The sequence below is a fragment of the Stegodyphus dumicola genome, chromosome X1 (assembly GCF_044657685.1).
Source record: "Stegodyphus dumicola isolate Sdum_Otavi_A_Nest chromosome X1, ASM4465768v1".
Taxonomy (NCBI): Eukaryota; Metazoa; Arthropoda; class Arachnida; order Araneae; family Eresidae; genus Stegodyphus; species Stegodyphus dumicola.
Genome location: NC_140780.1, coordinates 33447651 through 33473586, shown reverse-complemented (window position 1 = coordinate 33473586; position 25936 = coordinate 33447651). Strand labels below are relative to the sequence as shown.

At 32.4% G+C, this 25936-nt stretch overlaps 1 protein-coding gene across 1 annotated transcript in view; it reads right to left on the bottom strand.

Moving 5' to 3' along the window:
• Positions 1 to 25936, bottom strand: part of LOC118203337 (MFS-type transporter SLC18B1-like) — a 123845-nt gene that overhangs the window by 66952 nt on the left and 30957 nt on the right. The window contains exon 2 of the mRNA XM_085806993.1: positions 21693 to 21880. Coding sequence (XP_085663119.1) covers positions 21693 to 21880 — 188 coding nt within the window. The remainder of the gene's footprint in view (positions 1 to 21692; positions 21881 to 25936) is intronic.

Here is a 25936-nt window from a genome sequence, read left to right as displayed (position 1 = left end):
GGTCCTGTCCATTTGGACCAAATTTTATTTGTTGAAGTTTGTATGAACACTACTGCCTCATCTTCTACCTCAAACTCTCTGTTGGGAGACCCCAAATTGTGATAATGAACATGTTTCTGCTGCTTAGTTTCCAAATTCTCTTTAAAGAATTTTTCTGCCGCCTGTAACCTATTTCTAAGCGATATTAAATATTCCGTTACGGACTCGTCAACTCCTTGTGGTAATGCTGTCCCATCTACCTAACTTCATTTAAGTATCGCCAGAGATCCAACTGTACATTAACAAATATGGTGAAACTCCAGCAGCGCAGGTGGATATCTTGCAATAAGCCCATAAAAAAGTATGGTAAATGCTTATCCCATATTCATTCTCGCGTATTTATCGCATGATGCAACATCGGTTTCATCGTTCCAACTTTTCCACCAATTCGTTTCATTGCGGATAATCTGGCGTATAAAATTTGGAGAAGTCCTTGATCGACTCTTGTGTTAGTTTGGCTTCAGATTAATCCACAAGGATAATTATCCACAAGGATCATTCGTGTAACTCCAGTTCACATGAAAATATCAATGAAGGCATCAAACGTGTCTTTCGCGATCACAGCTTTATGTAGTCATCCACTCAAGTCATCCACTCTGCTAATCGACTACGCATAATACATACTGGCGCCCTCAAGAGGAGTTTTTGCTCAGCCGACCCTAATCCGCGTTTACAAAAATAAACCGAAGTTCTGGTCTCTAACCGCTGGAATGAGCCCCCTTTCCTTCACTTTAATCTCCCATCGAAGCTGGCATTCGTTGTGAGCTTCGCACCACTTCCTTTCTGCGAAGTGCGCCCCTTGTAAGCTTTTGTAAGCCAACTTCCCAATTTCTTTCTTACGGCATTCAGGAACCCCTAACTGAATACAAAGCTGCCCATTGATATTTCCTTATATATAAGATCCCCTATTCTAGCCAATACCCATTCTTGCTATTGCGCGCATCCAGGAACGCGTTTTCCAAAGAACCACATTCCGCTCGCTCCCTTCTAAAATGCTGAGTTTGCGTTAGGAGTGGGTTATCAGCTAAAGCTTACTCATTGCCTCCCATTTCTACCCACCAGCGGCCTAGGTGTAAAGTAGCTGAACACTGGTAGTTCGGTCCGAGGTTCGAATCCCGCGAACGAGCTAGCTGCATGGGCGTTTTCGTGGTTTTCCCCGTGTGTAACGTTCATCCGAGCCAGTTTTCCTTAGAAAGTACTCCACGAAACAAGCGCCTGGCCCCAGCCACCACCCCAAGCTCTTATTGGACACGACTTCTGATGTCATACAGTGACGAAAATAATTTTTGCAGCATTTTTGTGCGCCAAAAGCTTGAGCTCGAGGTCATTTTAGCGCTGAAACAGGCGAAGCAATGGAATAATTTGCCATATTTGCGAAAAAATTACAAAAATAAAAAGTAGCTTCAGAAATATATTGTTAATATACATAATATTAGAAAAAAAGGTGCAATTCGATGTGCAGTCGATAACCGTTTAGCAGTATTTTGGTCATTAGATGAATATCGAAGTCATTTGACAATAAACACTTTTTATAAGATATAAAAGTTAAGAAACAAAACAATAATACATAAAAAAACAGAATGATAACTCCAATTGACAAAGTCAAATAAACGATATTATAAGTATTTTACGATTTAAAAGTATCTTATCACTTTATCTTATTTTTAACCATAAATGAGGAGAAATTAATGCCTAGGATTAGAAAGTAAAAAATTAATCTGACTACGAACAATTTTGATACCAAACAATCTCTATACAACAAGCAATAAATGAAAGGAAGGTAATTTAATTATCAAACAGTTCATTTTTATAAAGAAATAACTAAATTTTACATTTATATCACTTTTAAAAACACTTTTCTGCAAAATAAACCGCTAATTCATGAAAACTGCGGCAGACATTATTTACACAGTAAGAGTTAAGTGCTATTTCTTGACATTGCTGACGAAGCAAATCTTGTTAATGGTCTCCTTTTATATGAAATTATAAAATACTTTCTTAAATATCAGTATAGCGCTATGAATTGCATTGAATACAGATTGCTTAGCCAAACACTATTTACGCATTATAAAGTTTTATCTATTAACATGATTAAACAATTTATATAAAAAGTGCCGACATATTTTCTTATACTGTTAGGTTCCTTTTAATTGCAAATATTCTGTTACATTGCACAAATTCACATTAACACAGGAGAGAACCAAATCCCAAGTAGTTATAAGTTCCCCTTGACATAACTCAAACGAAACAGATAATGGAATCTTTTCAGCCTGACGTCATAAACGGCAACCAATAAGAACAGGGGTGGTGGCTGGGGCCAGGCGCTTGTCTCCACGAAGGTATTCCTCCCCTTTAGAAGATAGCCCTCGAGGCTTTGCTGTAATTACATAAACCAAACGTCCCATTTCTACTTCTCAGTTGTTCTCCCACCTTGCCAACGGCATAATTCTGGTTGTTTCAGGTCCATATTCGACCTCGGAGCTGGTCTTTGCTGGACTGTTCTCCAGCAGCGTTCTTCCATCCCTGGTCAACACCTAATACATGTTTTTCTTCTTCGTTTTTGCCCCAATAAATAACACTTTGTTCCTAAAGAGTCTAAAATCTCGAAATCCCACTAGGGCTTCTTCGTTCAAATTACGCACTATTACTGTGCTATTCGTTCATAAAAAATGATAAAGAAATGGAATAAAATAAATTTAGCCATAACTGGCTAGAGACACCCCCGAAAATCAAATAACATGCTCGGCAACTAGCTCTAGGAAAAAATATCTTTATAAAAGCATGGATTGGTTTATACACAAAAAAGATAAATTAGTTTGATGAGGTATTGAAAATAATACCAAAAAAACATTTACGTAAGGCTGCATGCACATGATCTTCTCCCGATCAAATACTTATGGGTACCGAAACTAATTGGCTTTATACCTGGAGACCAACGATGGGCCTTAACAATGATTTTCCCCCAGACTTCAAGTATTTCTCTGCAACTATGGATTGTCGGATGACAGTAATTTCCGCTCCACCATAAATCATACCATTAAATCTAGAGTTGCCTATTCGTAAATCTATCCTAGGTCATTATCCGTTTTCCCTCGTTAGTGAAATTTCTTCTGCATAGTTAGCTAGCTCCATTCCTATAGACATTTTATTTAATCCCTTAGCTTCCACCTCATCCATATTATCTTTTTTGAAGTTGGAAATTCCCTATACTGCTGCTTGGCTGTCAGAATGAATTGTAATTTTAACTGTTCTTATTTTAGTGGCAGTGGCATTGTAAACTTAATGGCTTTTATTTCTGATTAGAAAATATTGTTATACTGGTGAGTTTTCTAAGTAGGGACTAGTTGGCGCTTCGTATAAGATATGTACACTAGCCAGTTGGTATTGAATTTTTAAGCCATCCGTATAAGCTATTGGGTATGTTAATACATTTCCCTGAGAATCCTTTGTTTTTTTATTACAAACTTAAAATCGTGCGTACAGGTGACATGGATGTTCGTAGTCTTATGATTGGCGTACCATGCCGTTATATTCTACTTACTGCGTAATGTCTATGAGTGACTAACTGCCTAATTATCTGCTAACTGCTCACTCTGAAAAGTTACCCCTCTGTGTCGGTGAGTTTTTGTTTTTGCTAAATTCTGACTGTGGACACAATATAAAACATAAAATGTAAAAGGTTAACAAAAAACAGTATAACACAGCATTGACTCGGCAACTTGCTGGAATCTATAGTATAATAATTTGGTTAGGCTACCAGTAAGCCCAGTAAGCTACAAATACTGATTGGAAAGACGGACAAAGCTTAACTAATATTTAAATACTGTTCAACAGTGCCAATGTCTTGCGTTCACGCATCTTCTGATCAGAAGTTTTTTTTCTATAGGCAAGCAATAGCGACATTTCTATTACCAGCCATGATAGTTCTAATTTTAACCTAGGCCGCTTGTCATAAAATATATATAATCCTCTGAACTTAGCGAGTACGTGACGAAGCAAGGCATAAAAGAACGAATCAACATAAGCTGAACTATTAGCCCACTTTAGATAAAATGTCACAATTGTTTGAATTGTAGAACTTGTGCCTTCATGCTTTTTCTATCTATCTATCTATCTATCTATATTATATATATAGTAAAGTTAAATTAAATTTAATTAATTCTCTTGCGTCATTGCAGCAAGGAATGAAATTTGAATTTAACAAATATTCTCTATTCGTATAAAGCTAATATAAATAAGAAATTTTCATTGCAAAAATAAAAAATAAAAATAAATATAAATTTTATTATTGCTGAGAACTAATTTACTATATCATTTAAATTCTAAGAGCATATGTAAATTAAGTGCACGTATCTAAAACCATAAAAAAATGTATTATTCCAAAAAATTAAATTGCAGAAATGAGCAGACAGGAGACAGACTTATCAAGGGGAAGTTGCTTCCAAACCTCAATCTTCAACTACTCAATTCGTGTTTCGTCATCCATATAGGCAAAGGTAAAAGTAAAATTCAAAACCAAAAGTAAAACCAAATGTTGTGAATTACTAAAAAAGAAATTTAAACTAATGGAATTTTGAGAAATTAGCAAGTAAATGACTAGAATTAAAATTAATTAAAAATTATTATATATATAAACTTTACTATTAGTTTCTTATAATATATATTATATCCTCTCTGTATCATATGTATGATAACTGATGTACAAATTATCTATGTATGACTTTAATGTAGCTCAAAATGACGTAAAAATGCGAATAAAGCAGTTCGAATTGCAAAAGGTTTTTGTGTCGTTTAAAACATACGTATGAAGTAAATTGGCAGTAAAATAGACATCAGAATATGACGTATTTAAGGTGAAAAGCAACTGAAAAATTCAAAAAGGAAAAAAAATCAGTGAAAAACATTAAAAATTCCATTTATAATAAAAATTATCTCTTGTATTGTCGCATCGGAGAAGTAGAGGGACAATGCGTGACATATAATCAATTACCAATCGCAGCTTGAGGCTTATGTAGCTGTCAAATTTAAGAAAATGTATCAAATAAATTTATAGACGTAAGTCTAAAAGTTTTGTACCTCACCTCTAAGTGATTTCTGAAACAGTGAAAAATGAAGCAACATGGATAAATATAGTGGAAAATTTTCAGAAAAAAATTATGCACGAATGTATTGCTAGGAATATTCGTAAATAGATATAAGTTTACTAAATGAGAAAACAGAATTATAAATTTGAAAATAAAACTGCCAAATCAAAGCACTGAGCAATTCTTTTGTGGCATACCAAGCAATATAATTTGCAATGTGTAAAAATTCTTTTACAGAAACATTTTTGGATATTAATCACAAAGAAATGGAATAAAATAAATCTAGCCATTAATGGCTAGAGTCACCCCCAAAAATCAAATAACATGCTAGGTAACAAGCCCTAAACTGGAAAAAAATATATCTTTATGAAAGCATAGATTGGTTCATACATAAAAAAGATAAATTAGTTTGATGAGGTCTTGAAAATAATTCCAAAAAGCATAAAGTGGATGAGTAGAAATACGATTTAATATTACAGTTGAAAAACGTGTTTGCTAAGAAATCCGAAAAACGAGTAAATTTTCGGATAAATATCTTATCTACACTTTAGAAACAGTAAAAGAAATTAAAACAGTGGGCAAAAATAATGAAAGAGTTTGGTATACAGCATACCTAAAAGCAAATTCCAGGTAACATCTACTTTCCATAAGACTTAATTCCTCTGGTGCTATTTTGCTAATCAGTGGAATAAACGAAAAAATTTTTATCTACACTTTAGAAACAGTGAAAGAAATTAAAACAGTGGGGAAAAAGAGATAATGCAAAAGTTTGGTATGCAGCATACATAAAAGCAAATTTTAGACTTGGAACTGAGCATGACAGAAACGTATTATAAAGATAAAGTGAGCAAAATTTGGTAATGTATAAAAAATCAGTTAAAGGCATGAAAGTTTTAATATCAGTAGTTAAATAATGCTAATTAAAAACATAAAAATTGAAAACATTATTAGAAAAAGTATTGAATAAAAACCAAACAATAGAGAGGTTTTTTTTATTTATTTATTTATTTTATAACTTGACTTAATACGAGCTGTAATTCAAAAGATAAATGCCTGTTTGATGTTGCCAATTTAGTAAATGTTCTGGGCAGTTAGCGTTATAATTAATTGAACTTCAAATATTAATAAAACTGAATTTGCAGCAATTTAAGCGGAGGTATTAATGATTTAAAACTGAAATCTGCAAAAAAGTAACAGGAAAAGGCAGTAAGATTCGCTACGTTAAAATAAAACGAATTCTCTCTTTTCGTCTATGAACGTGGTATAATTTCGTCTATGAAAGTCAAAATAAATTGGCTCTCTGTTTATACGTCCTTTGCGTCAACAAGCAAAATTATAGGTTTTAATTATTTATTTAGCAAGTAAACAGCTTTTTAAACGTTTTCTGCAGAACCATAGTTTCTCACCATTTTCTATACATTTTAAAGCACAGAACTATTGTGAAATTAGAAACTTATATTGTAAAGTTCAAGCAGTGAATTTTTAGATGCTTACAAGCAAATTTTCACCATGTTCTGAAAGCAGTTCTTGGAAATTCAAATTATAACTAGCAGCGAAGATAAGGAACCCCAAGAATAATAAACTCAGAAAGCCATAGTATATGTTTTTAAGTGTTACTGAAAGCTGAAGTAAAATAAAATTCTAATTAATAACTTTTTCTATAATGATGGATGAAGTGCATAACTTCTTTGCGCTGGACAGAGACAGAAATGCCTGTATGTCTGTTCAATTGTTACTCTTAGTTTACGAACATCGTAGAGGACTCTATTGCTTATTGCTAGACCTAAGATTTTCATCATTGAAAAAAAGTACGAATCGAAACTCACGCAATCACAAAATGGCGGCCACATCACGTGCATGGTCGCGCTCCATCCATTGCTGTATCAAATGGCATATAAAGCTGTCGTTTTCAATTGCTGTCGAACATTCTCATAAAGCTAGGGCATTTTTGGCCAAAAAGACCTATTTACATGGAGAGCTGACACCTAACTTGCTGTGATACGGTATTACACGTAGTTAATTAATTTTTTAATAAATAATAATATTTGAGAAATTTTTAACTCACGGAACACATATGACTGTTATTAGAATAACAAAGAATAACAACCATATATAAAAATGAAATTATTTATATATTTGATATAATGTAGTTATTTATAATGGAAGCACCAGCAAGGTATCTTTGAACAGGTAAACTATCAAAATTTTAACTATATCACAAACATTTACAATAGAACGCCTGTCATATATTCAAACGGTAATCGAGTTTTGAGAAGAATATTGTAAGCAAGTTTCTATCGATGACTGTCTAAATATCCTGTCATAAATCCAATAAATCTTGATGCAATGGCGGCGCAAACACAGAGTCCTTGACATTTCCTTATAAAATCACAGAATATAATGGCAGATGATCTTGGTGGCCAAATGCAAAATGTTAAGTCACTAGCAGTAGCGCAACCAATTAAACGCTGAGGCAGATGGTTCATTTAGATCGTTTCACAACTTCTTTGACATTTGCTGTGACTGATAGGCACTCCGTCGCTTTGTCATAAATAATTATTTTATAACAAATGAGCAAAGTTGAATTAAGCTGTAAATTATTTATTGAAAAAAATGACTGTGTCACAAAAACTAATAAACGACGACTATCCATATCTATTGCGACAGAGGAAATTTAGAAAGACATGTTAATAATAACCTTTCCTTTGTAGCAGACATAATCAGTAAAGCAGAAGTTAAGAAAGGATTTACATTTTTTGCTATATAGATTGAGTTGAATGGTTTAAACAAAGAATGTGTAATTCCATCATAAGTAAGAGATAAATTGCCTCAGAGATAATAAATAAGAGATAAACTGCATCTTTTTTAAAATGTAACTGAATCATTTTTAAAGACATCAGTACAGTTATCATCATGACATCGTTACCAATGACATCGTTAATAAAAATGAACAGAGACTGCGCAATTAAAATACGGAATATAATGAAAAAAACGTAGAAGCGCAGTAAAATTATGATCAGTAAAAAATTTTGCTACATTACGAAAACTACTAGTCCATGTAACGGCAATACCATAAAATTATGCGAAAAATGTACACGAATTTGTAATAACTTTTATTTAACTCTCTTTCATTGTACTACTTACATTATAAGAGCAGTGATAAGTACTTATTATGTTAAATGCTTGCATTATATCTTTTTAATGTTTCAGATCCCCTCCTTCGACAACCAGAGCTACCTCTAGTTCTTGGATGTAATACATTTTGTTTAGCTCTGTTGAAGGATGATTTCAACTGAAATTATTACAGAAAATATTACAAAATTATTACAAATTCTTGTACATTTTCGCATAATTTTATGGTATTGCCGTTACATGGACTAGTATTTTTCGTAATGTAGCAAAATGTTTTACTGATCATAATTTTATTGCGCTTCTACTGTAATAATTTCAGGAGACATTAGCATAAAATTTTACGTGTTTTTAACAGAGCCGGCACAAGGGTGAGGCGAATGAGGCATCCGCCCCAAGGGAATAAACAAGGAGGGTTGGCCAGATGAAGTTAACAACGGAGTCTTTATGCATTGTGATTTGCATGAGAAGGAGCTGATTTATCTTTTCGCCTCGGACAGTGAAACATCTAGGCAGAGTTCTTGTTTATAAGAGGACAAGCGCATTAAAAAAAAGGAAAGTAAAGGAAAAACTCAAAACAGTTAGAGTGGAGAAGTATGAGAAGGTTATAATTCTGAAAGCAGTGTTTTTCAAGTGTCTAGAAAAAAAAAAAAACAAAGAATTCCTATTTTACGAAGTGAATTGAAAAATATATAAAATACACAACTGATTATGTATTTAGCTTATACGTTAACTCACACCTTCTTCTAACTATAAGTAACAAAAATATTTTAAAATTAGTGAATCCCTATACAGGAAAAAAAATTTTTTTAAAGCATTTGAGAAATCTCTGTTTCATTTATGTTAACTCTGCCAGTATTTTATTACAACTTTCACTCAGAAACTGTAAAGTTAACAAGAATTAAAATTTTATCATGATGTTTTATCGCCTTTAACATCAGAAATTTATTCTTAATCAGAAAGAATTTAATTTCTTAATCAGAAAGAATTGTAATTTATATAAAGTCATATTTTGAAGTCAAGTTATATTCATTTACGCTAGATTTTAGCCCTTTAATCTTAAAATTTTTGCTTAGTCCTGTAAAGCGTGTTCTAAAAATCTCTGTTTAGTCATGTAAAGCAAGTGGGTATCTGTTTAGTCATGTAAAGCAAGTGTAAATCTGTTTAGTCATGTAAAGCAAGTGTGTTCTAAAAGTTTTCATACGTTATGTCTAAAGATATTTTGCATTATTTTGAATATCTTCACTATCATTTAAGTAATTTTTTATATTTGTGTTTTATAGTTTCTCAGTTATAATAATCTATAATTCTAGTTTGAAATAAAGGATTGAATTGTATACCCTGTAATAAAATAAGAAAGAGTACCATAATCTCTAAATTTTAATATTTTTAATTTTTTGTCTGTGTAAAAATGAAAGTAATCTATGTAGGTGGATTCATATTATATTTTACGATCTCATTTTTGTTTTATAACAGTAAAGCTTTTAAACGTTCTGCATCCAAAAGGTCGCTTATAGATTTCATTAACTTCCTGTCGTACATCGAATGCGAATCATAATCGTAAGATGTAAAAATTTAAGTCATTTGACTTCATCTGATAAGTGAAAAAAACGCGGAATGGTAGACAATATGCGTTTCATATATCCGAAAAAATTATTACTTTGTTTTAAAGCTTATACATTAAACTTCCCAAAACTACTTTTATTTTGTCTTCCCCGACGCTAGAAACAGAATTATGGCTGTTCTTGTTCTACGCCGTGAACCGAAAGTTTCTGTTTAAGAACCTGGAAGCTGCTGTCTAAAGGTACAATAACTACTCTAATAATGTTAAAACGATAATTTTTCATTTGAATAACTTGGTGCTGTTAAAAAAAATGACTTTGAACTTTTCTATTTGTTATTTTCTCGGGAACAAGATTAAGTTTGCAATTTAATTTTCATACTTGGCGACATTTTCTTTTCCTTCTGTTTGTGTTTGCATTACATTAAATCTGTATTTTTAAAAACTTGATTTTTTTCAACTTTTCTGTTACGCGAAAACCTTTAATTTAAATATTACTATAGTAGCATTGTAGGGGTTTATTTTGATTTCGTAGCAGTTATTTTTATTTTTGAATAAACTTTCCTTTAATTTCTTATTTCCCTTCTATAATTCCCTGTCAGAATGAGTTTTCAGGATCACGTTTTATGTCAATGAAGTAGAACCAGTATTTAAGTTGAAGTGTCCGTCACTTCAGTAGAAGAGCTTAGCAGGTCTTAGTGCAGCGTGTTTCTCTGACCACGTCTTTGCTTTAAGCCAAATCTTACTACGTTCGGAAGTATTGTTTCATACCTGCTACTGTTCGCCGGTGAGCTTGAATAAGGGCCAACTCTATTAGTTATTTCTGTGCAGCTTCGGCTTGTTTTAGTTAAGTTAGCATTAGATATGTAATATACCATACTTATTTTCTGCCTAATTTTATAGCCCAAGTAGAGGCTTCCTGTAAGCCTGATAGGAGCCATTTAGTTGAATAAAAGTGTAATTTAACCCTGCTTTGTACTTGTTATTGAAGCATTAAAACTAAGGACTAAAACTAAGGTATTAAGCACTGCAATTTGTAGTAACAGAATGCTGTACGAAAGAGAAGCGCATTGTTATTGTGAAAAAGCTTTACGAATGGGGTGAAAAGCTATGTGAAAATATGTGCAAAGTATTTCAATTAATTATGTAATGAACTTAAGACAGCATGTTCATCATATTAGCATGCTCCAGGGTATTATGGTTATGTACATCATTCTACAGGCCGGTCTCTGGAAGACATTTACACAGTGATTGAAAGTGCTACAGTTACTAAAAGTCCAGGAACGTCAATTAATCACAGTTGAGGAAACTAGAACACTTCCTGAAGTCAGTTCTCACAACCGATCTTTTATGTCCATCCTCACAAGATCCATGTGACACAACATTTGCACCCAGAATTTGCCTTCAGAATATTCTGGAGGCAAAGTCTCTTTCGTTTTCTAATGCCAGCTGAGCATTAGAAAACAAAAGAGAGGGTAGATATTTTTCAAAGAAAATCATCTTAATTTATGAAGCGCATTTTGAGTTTGCATTCATGAAAACACAAAATTAACGGATTTGGGATGCAAATAGTCATCGAATAATTCACCAAATGTCGGTGAATGCGAGTCAGTATAGCGAGGCCACTATTTGGTGCAGAGATGAGGAAATATGTGCCTCCAGAATTTCGAGGGCATCTGACAGATATCGGGTTTCACATTTAATGGATATGTTTGTATTTTTTATTTAAATAAAAAATATCAGTAATTTTTAATAAATTCATGCTTTATTAAACTATTAATCTTGCATTCTTGTTGAGATATTTTTTATATAATAATTTGAGAGCAATTAATAGCCAACCAGTAGTTGAATCCGTAGAATGTAGAGTCACAATATATATATTTTTTATCTAATGTTACAAATGTCTGATTATGTTTACTTGAATAGCCATAGATCATACATTTATCACTTCTGTAAGATCCGAGAAGATTGCTCAAATCTGTCAAATTGCTACTTTCATTTTAGCCCTTTTACATGGAATAATAAGCAAGAAAAAGAGTTTAGGATAGGAAAATTTGTTTTGTTTCAAACTCAGCTCTAAATATGGCCGACAAAACTATTTTTGAAGGACTGGTTCTTATCAAGACGTTATAATGACGTGTTGTGAAACAAAGAAACACAGAAAGATGAAGTTATTCAACAATATGACTTCAAATGGTAATCCTTAAGCATACCTTTCACCCTCTTTTTAGTTAGAAAAATACAAAAAGAAAAAAAATCTTCTACGCACCATACTTGATTTTCTACATATGTTTTACAGATTGGTTTTCTACATATATTTTACAGATCTTACTGACATAAGTTCCACCAATTTCGGTTACTGAATAGTTACCAAACAACATAACAACATTAAACAAATGTTTTTCTGTGACAACCTACCTTTTTCTCAGAGATGTAGAATCAATTGAATGACATCTCTGTGCGAGAGTGTGAAAACTTCTTGATGATATCATTTATAATCAATAGAATTAGTGTTATAGGAGCGCTCAGGACTGGTTTAATATTCGCTGGACCCCTTAGCATGTTCATTTCATTTCGGCGCACCTTTATTTCTACATCCAGCTCACATGAATAAAAAAAAGTGCAGTTCCTTTTGTCTTTTAAAAGAATTATTGTCTGCCTTTTTGCCTATCCAAAACATGAAATCTTAATTGTCAGCGGAAAGAAAACAATATATTTAAAAGGAAACAATAAAAACTCCAAAAGCGCAACAATTATTGTCGTCAATACAATAGTGGAGAAAATAAATGTAAGAAAACCTCGCTTTGTGGCAATATATTTTTACTGCATGATAAAATTGGTATGCGGAATTCTTTGAAATCTTCTCATCTATCTTTCTAAGCATAAACATTAGCAAAGTGTATAAGGTGTTTCGTTTTCTCAAATTACTCATAATGACATACAACTTTCTTAATATGCTCTTTTTTCAGCTTCCAGGTTTTGCTTGAAAAAAGTTTTCTTTAAAAATTACAAGTCTGTTAATTAAAGTGTACTTTCTCAATATCTAACAATTATCGCACAATATCGGGGGCCTGAAGAAAGAGCTGAAATTTATTACTATGAGAAAACTGCATGAATGCGCTCTACGTGAAAGATATTAGAAGGATTCAGAATCAAGACTTCAAACTAAAATTTTTCATTTCATTTCGGATTTCAACTTGGAAACTTGTTCCTAAGTCTTTAATATTGGTCAATCGCCTATTTCGTGATATATCTCTTTAAAAAACATATTTTTTACATGCTTTCTTCCTAGGTTAGCTAAAAAACATATCTATGCTACGAAAATTTATTGACTGAATTTTCTTCATAAACAGTCAAAAACTAACTGGCATGCCGCTACATTTCATTTAAAATTTCTTCGTAACGATCTTTTTCTTATCATTACTTCTCTAAATGATTACAGTACCCATCGGTCCCAAGTGAAATTACTTCATAACATTAATGTGATTAGATTATTTAACGAATAAGAGCGGATAAATATCTTAAAGAGCGGATAGAGCGGATAAGTCGGAAAGAGCGGATAAGTATCGTAAAGTCAGCCGTAGGATAAAAATTTAATTTTAAAAGGTTTCGTACAATACTGAAAGCTTTCAATAAAGTTACATTTCTGGTTAAATCCTCATTAATGAGTAGCAATAGCGGACGGTGAATTTATAATCAAACTTTAAATGGATTAGTTGTTTCAAGTTTCATGCATACCTTTTATTAAAAACAATTGCAGAGCCATAAACCTGGAATTTTAAATTTCCGTAATTACCTTCTTAAGATGAATTCAAAGAAATTTAATTGAAGTCTATCACAAGATGAGATGAAATATCTCTATATATTTTTTTCGATAAAAAGCTTAATCTAATTTATTTAATTTACATATGAGCACCCATACATAATCATTAGTGCAACTGTAAATTTGTCCAGGTTTTTATTTCGATAATTAGAAACTCTTTTGTTTTTCTATTTTCTAAAGTGATATCTAACTGCATGTCAAAGTATTCTTAAATTAATACCAACGTGTTGTAAAAGGATTCTTACACATGATACGCTATGTAAAACGTATTGAAATACGCCCTATCAATTTCATTAATGATGCTTTGAGACAATTAATTGGATCAAAAGATAAAGCTGTAAATTTTCCTTCCAGAAAATGTAAAGTTTTCAATAGCGAAAATATTGTGGTAAGGCCTTACTGGAGAACTATAGTAAATTTCCGATTTGCAGTTTTTAAATTATTAAACAAAGTTAGATTATCGTATATAAAAATTAACGAATTGAAACGACGATCACTATACGAAGGTGCTTAAAATATTGAACTATTGAAATGTTTTGCATTAATATTAAACAACGTTCCTACGGTACAAATTAATTTAATAACATAAATGACTATTATCTTTTCGAAGTAATGTTTTGCAATCAGATTAACTGCATAAGCGATTACTAACGGAGAAATTTCCTCAAAAAATATTAGCATACTAATAAACGAAAATACAAATATATATCTGTTATTGGTACATTCGGTTACAGCCGAAAACATCGCGGCAAAAACATCGCAGACGAAAACGTCGCGGAGAAAACAACGCAAGGCGAGAACATCGTGCTACAAAACATCGTGGGAGAAAACATCGCAGTTCTAAAACATCGTGGTACAAAACATCGTCGTCGAAAATACAGCGGTTCAAAAACTTCGCAATTTAAAAACATCGTCGTCGAAAATATCGTGATAAAAAATAAAGTATCTACAAATCATCGCATAACGATAACATCGCAGACATGCTTTAATAACTGTAAATGGATATTCCCATAATGATTCGTGAGCGCAAGAGGGAAAGAAGGATAATTTTTACTTTCATATTTTTTATTAATTAATACATTTTTGCTGAGAAAATAAAAAGGAAACTTAAGAATAGAAAATTAATGCAACTTATAGCACTTAATAGAATTTTAAACCGACATAGTTAACTAACAAAGGCCATTAATAAATCATTTTTATAAAGTTTTTACTGGTAATTTTTCATGAAAAGTATAATCTATAAGTTGCATTTAATTTTCTATGCTTAAGTTTCCTTCTTACTTTTTCAGCAAAAATTTATTAGTTAATAAAAAAATGTGAAAGTAAAAATTATCCTTCTTTACACCTTGTGCTCACAAATCATTATGGGAATATCCATTTATAATTATTAAAACCTGAAAAAAAGCATGTCTGCGATGTTATCGTCATGCGATGATTTATAGATAGTTTATTTTTTACCACGATATTTTCGACGACGATGTTTTATACCACGATGTTTTCTCTTTGCGATGTTTTCTCCCACGATGTTTTGTAGCACGACGTTTTCGCCTTGCGTTGTTTTCTCCGCGACGTTTTCGTCCGCGATGTTTTTGCCGCGATGTTATCGGCGGACACCGGTACATTCATTGAAGACATTTCAAAAAAGATCGTAGAATTTTTTTCTGGTAATATATTATCTAATAATATACGATAATTCGATAAATCTGTTTTGAATATGATAAACGAATTACGTGCAGCATTATTTTTCGGAGAAAATATTAACTGAATTTTATGACATTCACGTATTTAAATGTGAACATTAAACTGCCGCAGTAAATGCATTTATATAACTGAATAACGTTTATAAATCTGCTGTAGGCTAAATAAACAGAACGGAATACGAACAGTTTACAATTAAACCATTAGCCATCTGTTACCAGTGATTACTTTTGTTTGAAATTTTGTTTAATTTATTTAAGTCGAAACTCTGATGACAAATGAGCACTGAACTCATAAATTACATACAAAAGAGGGAACCCATAAATTCAGAACACGAATTTTTATCTCGTTTAAAAAGTGTTTCGGTAATTACACCGCATACTTTTAAGGAGAATAGCTTATATCGCCAACTTTTACATGAAACTCATATCTATACCAAATTTCAGAATTTATGCTACTCTTCTTTTTAAAATTAAAAACAGAGTATTAAATTTAAGTTTATGTTGCTCACTTTATCAATACTGTAAATGGTATAACTGGACAATGAATATTATGACTGACAAGCTAATTTCTCCTAAAATCGTATTAAATAAAACACTTTATTCTAATTATGAAATTCATGGATTAGTTCTTAACATGTAAAGAATTTTACGTTACATTTATTTGAATTATAAAAATTAGGAAACAATTCCTTTTTAAGATTATAAACTTGAAAGTCTATTTTTTATCATAAAATACTTAAAAATAGTAGTTTCCTAAAATTAAATAGACAGAATCCTTTACTTTATTCATAGAAACACACCTCTTTACATACAAGAAAAAGAAAATGCCGAAAAATAAATATTAATGAAAGTAATAATGAGCAACAAGAATCGCCGTAACATATGTAAGCTTGCAGGAGTAGTTTCGAAGGATAAATAAAATCTTCCTGCTCCGCAGCGCGAGTAATACCTCTTCATAACATATACCTTTCCTCTTCAGCTTCTTCAGAAGAGAATCTCGGAAACTATAGACCAGAAAATTAACTTATGCCGATTATTGTAGCTCATTATTGATTTCTTTAACATACCTCTTTACATCTGATAAAATTTTGATTGATGAAAAATAATAACAGGAAAAGAAAGTTAAACAAGCAAGTCTTCAAGGCTAAACAAGCAAATCTTCGTATGTAGATGTTCCTCGATTTGCGATAATATTTTTGTCCTAGTATGTTTTATTATGCAATATATAGTCACCAATAGTTATGGAGCGAAACCCAGGAGGTTTACGAGAGTGTATGAAGCACTGAAGGAAAATCAATTATATTATATAGTCGCCAATAGTTATGGAGCGAAATCCCAGGAGGTTTACGAGAGTGTATGAAGCACTGAACGAAAATCAATTATATTATATAGTCACCAATATATAGCCACCAATTATTTAATCAATTATTAGGCATCAGTTTTTCTCATTTTTGCCTCACCTTTGGCTTAGTGAATGAGACCACTGAATACTGGTATTTTGACCCGAGTTGAAAAAAGAAGCAAACAGGTTAGCTACAAAGAGTATTTTCGTGTTTTTCGCTATTTTAACATACGGGGGTTGGACAAAAATATGGAAACACCTTTAAAAAAACATGTTTCTTTGCTTAATATGGTGTAGGAAACCCGTTGGCATCCAAAACAGCTTGCAATCTTCTCGGAATGGATAAATACAGTTCCTGTATGTTTGCCAAGGGAATATTATACCATTCTTCCTGCAAAACGGTGGCAAGTTCAGATAACGATGTTGGCGGTGGATAACGAGAACGCACTTTCCGTTCCAATGTAGACCACAAAGGTTCGATAATATTCAGGTCTGGTGACTGTGGTGGCCAGGGGAGATGGGACAACTCATCCTCGTGCTCAGAAAACCAGTCCTGGACAATGTGAGCAGTGTGAACAGGGGCTATTTCGTCTTGGAAGACACCATCACCATCGGGGAACAAAGTTGTACCATGGGATGAACTTGATCGGCCAAAATGTTCACATAAGTCTTGGCAGTCATGTGCCCTGATACAGCTATCATGGGGCTAGCAGAGAACCACGATATGGCTGCCCAAACCATAACCGAACCCCCGCCATGTTTCACTCTTGGCAACAAGCAGTCTGTATTATAGGCTTGAGATGGCGTTCTCCAGACGTAAACTCGGCCAGAAGTGGGAAACAATGTAAAAGAAGACTCGTCAGACCATATTACTCGCTTCCACTGCTCTATAGTCCAGCTTTATGACTTAAACACCACCTTTTCCTGTTACGGGCATTAGCATCACTGATGAGTGGCTTCTCAATTGCAGCACGGCCAGCAATTCCCTGTTTATGAAGCTCCCTTCTAATTGTTTTGGTACTCACAGGGTTCGGTAACACAACATTCATTTCAGCAGTAACTTTTGCGGCTGAGGTCTTATTTTTCGTCACAATTGCCCTTAATGATCGTCTGTCACGATCACTCAGGACACACTTTCGTCCGCACTGTGATTTAGCAGATGATGTTTTTCCGCTTTTCAAATATGCGGAATAAATCTTCGATACAGTACCTCTTGAAACACTAAACACCTCGGCTACCTTGCTTACGGAAGCACGTGCTCAAACATACGTGCTCCAACAATTTGCCCACGTTCGAAGGCTGTTAACTCTGACATAATGCAATGACAACCTCACATAATAGTACTCCGACAACAACTGAACTGTTTAGCACATTTACGAAGTTGGTGGAGTTAGTAGTCAAAAATGCCAGCGCCACCTACATATTTCATTAAAATCAATCTTTCTTTTCAAACATGCATTTCACAAGGTGTTTCCATATTTTTGTCCATCCACTGTAAATATGAGCCAGTTTCTCTTGGTGCTCCCTATAAGTATCTTTCCTCTTAGGTAGACAGCCTGCTATTGCTTTTATGTAATCGATGGGGGGGGGAAGTCACTCTTTTCCGATGAGGCTATAGATAGCTCTCAGAATAAACCAGATCATCGATTTCTATTGATGAATTTTCAGGCTGTATTAGCTTCACAAAGATATCGAGTTTTGACATTACATATTGTTTCATTTTCGATTAAATATTTCTCTACATCTGGAAGAAGCAAAAGCATCCTTATCTGTCTTTACTTTTTTCCAAAGCCCTTGTTCAATATGCTTTATCTGTCATATGTAACATGTATTCTTAGGGAGAAAAATGCTAAAGATAGAAAATTCTAATTGTGGTTTCTACTGAAGACGTAGAGATTTCCCCAGGTGTAACGTGAATACTAGCCAGTTTCGCTTAAAATATCTTCCACGAAGGTGTCCCTCCAGTAGGCAGAAAACTCTTGTGTGCTTTGGGGTAATCTTACTACTCTAATTCATACCGAAGATATGGATTTACGGTGTCTTTACCATTCTAAAGTAGAAAAGTAGGTTAAGTTGAAGCATTCGAAGTTGTGACTGCGTATACAATTAGTGGTCTATTTTGAAAATAACTTTTTCTTTAAGTGCGATTCTTTATATTGAAACTTGTACACACGTGTATTTCAATTCAATTTTGTAATCAAAAGCTCAATACAATAAATATTTGAACCAACTAAACATTAAATGCAATTGTAGATAAAAGAAGAGGCATTTATACATATTTCTTGATATTTTTAAAGTTTTGGTCATTTAAATTTAGTTCTTCATAAAGATATTTACATTTCACGTCTTTTCGTTTTAAATTATTTGCTATCTTATAGTTAGGATGAAATCTGATATTATGTCATAAAAATACTGCAGATAACTAGTACAAAGTTAATGCTTAAAAAAATAAATACTTAACTCCTCGTCTGAGAAACTTTCAATCCCTTCTCACTTTACACTTATTTTCAGATAATATACAGACTTTTTACACATTTTAGAAACAATTTTATGATAAAAATTAGAAAGTCTTAAACGTTCTAGAACAATTACAACGCTTAATTGTGAAATTAAATTACCGTGTAATGGAATTAAATATCACAATAGTATTTCCCCTCTTTCCAATGAGAATTATTCATATTCTGTAACTAAGAATGGCAGAAATATTGCTAAATTTACAATAAACAAAGCTTTTCATGGAAAAATGCTTAGTACTGTTTTCCGATAGAAAAAAACGGCAAAGGAAAAACACTTGTATGGTCGGAGGATAATACATACTTCTGCAACTACTTCAAAAGAAAAGTCTGGTCTCTCAAAAAGAAACACCGCTAAATAAAAGAACAAAAATATTTCTATATCAATAGTATGAAGAGTTTCTATATCAATAGACTTCCTAGGCATTTGTCTGAAGGAAGAAATATATTGCAATAAAGCATGCATTTATTTAAATGACTCTAATAAGATATGAAAAATTTACACGAGTAGAAAAAAAAAACTTTATTTTAAAAACCCAAAGAAATTTTCAGTGAGGAATGTATTATTTTTCTAACTTCCTGTTCAATGAAGAATTATAATGGAGAAAAATTCAAAAGAACTTTAAAAGTCAACTCTTTTATTTATTAAAAAATGTTTTAACTCCTTTAATTAGAGAAAGCCCATCAGCAGCCGAGTAGTTAAGATTATTAAACACCCGAATAGTTCAACCCGACTTTAAATGTCTACGAATGGGTTGGCTGAATGTGTTTTCGTCGGTTTTCTATGTATAACACAAATAGAAGGCAATTTCTCTTAGACAGTCCTTCATAAAGACATCCTTTTCCTTAGGCAAATAGCCTTAGCATATTTTACCATAATCTGGTAAATCCAAATATTTTAATTAGATGCAAAATTCCGTCTCTTTGTCAACAACGTCTTCATACATCTCCATCACAATAAAGTTACTAGTTATTTATTCAAACGTACCGCTAACTATATTTAAAAAATAACAAAAGAGATAAGTAACAAATCTAGAACATTTGCTCTAATACTAAACGTCATATTACTTAGACTTAAGTCCTTAGACATTTAATCACTGGACTATTGTGGCTCCGGTCTGGTAAAAACGAACGTTTCCTAAACACACATCTAAAGCACCCGAAGAAATTGAGAATATAGTGCAAGAAATGAACGGACTAAAGCATCATAAATAAGTTTAAAAAATATTTTCTCTTGGAAATCAAAAGAGAAGCTATCAGATAAAATAATTAAGAAATGTGCTTTTTTTTATTTGAAACATTAGTTATAATATACAAAATTCATTCTAAACATGCATATACATTCTTTTTAGACATTTTAGGTAGGCATTTGAATTTGAAAAAGCTATTAAAAATCTCAATGAATGTAAATTTGAACACTGAGTGACATTTGATGCGTGCAGGTATGATTTTTGAAATAAAACTAGTTTCCCAATTTTAAAGGATTTTTGAATCAAAATTGTAGCTTTTGGTATCATTGTTTCTAATAACTTACAGGCTCACCACTGCCAAGCGGTAAAAGCGCTGAACGCTGGTAATTCAAGCTGACAAACGGGCTAGCTGCATGAGAAATTTCGTGGTTTACTCCATGTGTAGCGTGAATACGAGCTAGGATAAAAAAATAACAATAGCAGTTATTATGATGATTATTATTATTTATCTGTTTTGGAATCTTAGTTAAGAATTTCCGGCCAATGTCTATTCATTATGATCCAAAATCAGAGACTGAACATATATTAGTGTTTTAATTATAACAGTCGTTAATAACTTCAAAACTTAATCTTAAGTTAAATCTTAAGATTCTTAAGTTTTCGGATTATTATCTTTAATTAATGCAGTATCTTTAAACACTAATCTAACATTTAAAAGCAGTTAATATTTTATATATTAATGCCATTGATTCCATTATCATCGTTGAAAGTACAAATAAAAGATTTTAATCCATTGCCGAATTCAGTCTAATCATCCATCGTATATTTAATAAAACAAGTAAAACTTTTTTTTAATTAAAAATTAGGTATCAAAATTAAGGCCTTTGAACAAGTAAAGGAATTTCTTAAATATAGATATGGTGACCACATACAAATATGATCAGATATTATCACTTATCAGAGATAAAGATGATAATAAAGAATCAAATTTCTCCCACGAAGGCTTCTAAGAATTGCAAGTAAACGCACAGTACAATCTGAAAAATATAATACAGGAAAGATAACTTTATCTGTGACTAAGCCTTTATTTGCTTTATATCAGATCTTATAAAATAAGTTGAGAAACTAAAATATAGGTCAAGGATTGAGATTATTAATTAAAAATATTCATTTGTAATTCTTCCATAATGCACTGAGGCCACATGACAAGCAGCATTTCTAGTTTTGGATATTTGCATATAAGTATTTTAAGGACACACATCTTCATGTGCTTCATAATCGATCAAATAAACATAGAAAAAAACCACTTACTTCCGCTGGAAATATAGGTGCCATCAAAGAATAGCAGCTTCCAAGAAATAAATTTCCATAAATGACAGAAGCAAGAATCCGGATTTTTCTTGGAGTAAGCACTTTCTTTTTAACATTTGCTGGCACTTCTCCATTCTTTTTAGACAGTTCGCTGGATACACTGAAAGTCATATCGCTTTCGATGCCGTCTGTATTCACCACCATGTTCCAATAAAAAGAAAAGAAATATTCAGCAAAATTTAAAAACAAATTATCACAGAATAGTAATCTGTTCAATACAATTAGCGTTCCCTTAAACTGAAGAGCATGGGACGAGTAACAAACGACGCCTCAGACACCTATCGATCTGTTTGCTTCATAACAGACGAGCAGTCGGCTCGAGAGAATTCGAACGAGATGGGGATTCCGTCCTGTCGAGATGCTAATATGAAAACTAGATGACGCAATGCATATCGAGAAAGAGCGTTACGAAGATCCTCTAACTCTCTTTTCTCTTACATTCTGATCAATCTTATCCAGATAAATTTGCCATTTCCCCACCGTAATAAAGTTCCGTGAGCTACAAGTATGCCACACAAGAGGGCGCAGCGATCTTCGGCATCTAAAATAAGATATATATTCATACTACTTGATTTTTACGGGGTGAAATGGGATTACGCGCAATTCAGTTGTCGCATTAAGCGCTTTGCATCAGAAGTGCACTTATTTGAAGTATTTTACTGGACAATACAAATGCTTTTAACATTTGTTAAAAAATAATGCTTTTGGCCGAGAAAATAAAATAAAAATATATGCCTACATACTTTATTATTTCTCGAAATATTTAGGTATTTATCACTAGTTGTTGATTGTATATTTTCAGCTAACTTTTTTTTGTTTTGTTTGTTTTTGTTTTTACCGTACTTTTACTTCTTGACATGTTCATTCTTTGAGTTCTATTCGTCTCAGTTTTTTCTTTTACTTTTAATTACTTTGGTTGAAAGTTATAAACTTTCATTTAAAGAGAAACGAATTAACTTGCTTTGATTAACAATGAAATCGCTATATATACATATAATTAACTTCACTATACAACAGAATAACTACTATCTCTGTATGTCTAAATCTAATGTTCTACCATGCAGTGTGAAGTGTATTAAAGTGTATTGAAGGTTCATATTTCTTGAAGTGTATTAAAATACCAGCTATTCGTCTTCTTCATTAGCTGAACAGAATAGTAAATTTAGCATTAAAGTTTAACAGTTAAACTCTTTTCTAGTGGTTTTTCTTTTTCTCTGTCTAAAAAGAAAAAGGAAGGATATTTGATCGCCAGTTTTAGAGGACCAAATTTCTGATTATTTTTTGTCTTTTGCTGCGTTACGAAATTTTTATTCATTAGGGAAATTCAGAGGAATAAATATACCGATATTTGGGGAAAATTTCGTTAGACTAACAGTTTTTTATTTACAGACACTAATTTTCTTTTTCTATAATACTGGGCTGTAAAATATTTTACTTAATTTGTGACAGCAGTTGACATATATAACTAGAATTTTACTTAATATACGTTTAATATACGTATCTCCATTTTTAAACTAAATATAAAATATTTGTATTAGTTAGTCGAACTAAATATAAATATTTTATCTTGATGAATCAAGAAATATCAGTGAATTATTTTAATAATTAAGTTAAAGAATCGTAAAAAAATATTTATTTTTAACAATGATCTTACCTTTGAACTTTAACATACTTCAAGGTGTTCCAGAATGCATTATTTACACATAACCAAAAATAACATTGTGAAAAATTCTCAGTGCAGTTCTGATCTTTGATTTTGGTCTCGTTTTCCTCTCGTTTTTGTATCAGAAAAAAATTTGAATTGATTACGAAGAATGCTCTAATCGTGCATTTCTGTCTTTTCCAGCACTTCGTCAATACTTTAGATGTAAATGTTATGCAAAATAACATAAGAAGAAATTAACATCAAAATTACAATAATAAATAATGAAGATGTGTTGTAAGTAAATGATAGTGTCAAATGAAACATTTTGTCATAAACACGAAATTCTGTTAATAAACAGTCTTACTAAGGCTATCTACAAGATATAAGATGTTTTTATGGAAACTGTTTGAAGAAAAACTAGCTCGAATTCGGTTGTTTAATGGAAACAGACTCGTGTATTTCCAGCGGATAAGCTATTCAGAGGCAATTTTCGTTATTTTATTAGGTGAAAAGAAACCTCACAAAAATTGTATCCAAGTTCGTTTCGGTTCTCTTCTCGGCAGACGGGGTGTTGGCTACTGGTCTGGCCCTCTGCTTAGGGACAGACCAGTAGCCGAGTGTAAGACCGCTCAGTACTGCGAGTTTGATCCAAGTTCGATTCCAAGCAAATGGGATGGCTGCACGGTTGGTATTCGTAGTTCTTTCTGTGGGTACCATGATTAAAGTCATTTTTCCTTAGAAAGTCCTCCACAAAGTCGTCTCTCCTCTTAGGCAGACAGCCATCCTGAGATTTACCATATTCAAATAACCTATTCAGAAAACGTTTTCTTCTCTATCATGGATAGGCTAAAAAAGCATATGAATAAAAAATATTAAATTTATAAGGTATTTTCTCTCTTCTTTTCGCATGCCTTCGTTGTGTAAGTGGAAGCATCCTCGGCGCGTGTTCGAGAGGTCCAAGGTTCGAGAGTATTGTACATTTTTTCAAGTCTTCTGCTTCAAAATAACTTAATGACTCTACAAATTATAAAGAAAGTAAATTATGGCATGCTTTATTTATAAAAAAATATAATAAATCTAAATGTATTTAAGTAGTGCTGACAATGAAGGTTGGCATATGTTAATTACATATAAAAATATTTTCCTCTTCCATTAATTTATTTTATTTATCCTTTAATTTTATTTATTTATTTTTTTCTTTCATGCATTTTTATTAATTTTTGTATTTTTAGGGATGCCGCAAAAATAAGCTTAATGACGCTAAGTTTTTGAGAACAATTTCAGATATTTGTTTCAACTGGCTGTAGAGACATTAAGTTTTTTTTTTTTTTTTTTTTTTTTTTTTTTTTTGAAGCAGGAGACACGAAAAATGAGCAATGCAATCGCCGGGACTTGAATCTCGGACCTCTCGAATACACGCCGAGTGTGCTGACCATTACACCACGAAGGCATGCTAAGAAGGCGGGAGAAAAACCTTATATACGCCTCCTTTTAAAGGGCGACTGGGGATTAGGGGACCCAATCGCCAAATTCTGGTGGTGGAGAATCATCATCCTCCACCTTTTGTTATTTTAGTTCGGGCGCCATTGTAGAAACATTAAGTTATTTTGAAGCAGGAGACATGAAAAATAAGCAATACCCTCGCCGGGACTCGAACCACGGACCTCTCATATACGAGCCAAGTGTGCTGACCATTACACCACGAAGGCATGCTAATACCTTATATGGCTAGAAAATAATGTAAATAACTGCATATTTTAATTTTTATTGTTAAACGCTTGTGTAGATACTTTTATGCTTGCGTTTTGTATTCTAAAGCTGTGAAAATATTTGGATGTCTTTGTTTGTATTATATATATAATACAAATATACAGGTTTCCTTAGATTTACGATTTCGTACACCTTTCGTAAATCAAAATGACTAAGAGAAAAATGTATAATAGTAATTCACGTATCAAAAGTTTAGAAGTTTGAGAATTCAGAAAGAACCTATCAAATCAAACTCTATAACACTTTCATAATTAAATCTTTGTAGTCTTCTTGCCGTTATTTGCAAAATTCTAACATACATGTTTTTATATTTCCTATTAATATGATGCAACTTGACTAAGGAATCAGTAATTTAAACATGAAGCGACAAAGTATCAAATGTTGCGATTTAACCGCCGTAAAACTTACTCTTGGATCTTGATAGTATATAAACAGAAACAGCGTACTCCGCGCCAACTTTGCCCGACCTCGACGAAAGAATCAAAACCGCAAACATAAGTTGCATAATGAAAAATAAAAGATTTCTCCCGCTGCTTTTTTTTTCTTTTTTTTCTTTACATTACAGTTTTTAGCCTTCCGTATCTTCAAAATATGACCATCTTCAGCGTGAGTGAAAGCGTTTTTTTTTTCACTCATCAGTAGTCAGTTTATTGTGCACATTTAATTAGCTTTTCTTATAATTCTTACGAAATTAAAGTTTCAGCTAAAGGGAATGCATCATAATTTCTCTGTAATCTTTCTCTGTAATGCTGTCATCATCTTTCTCTGT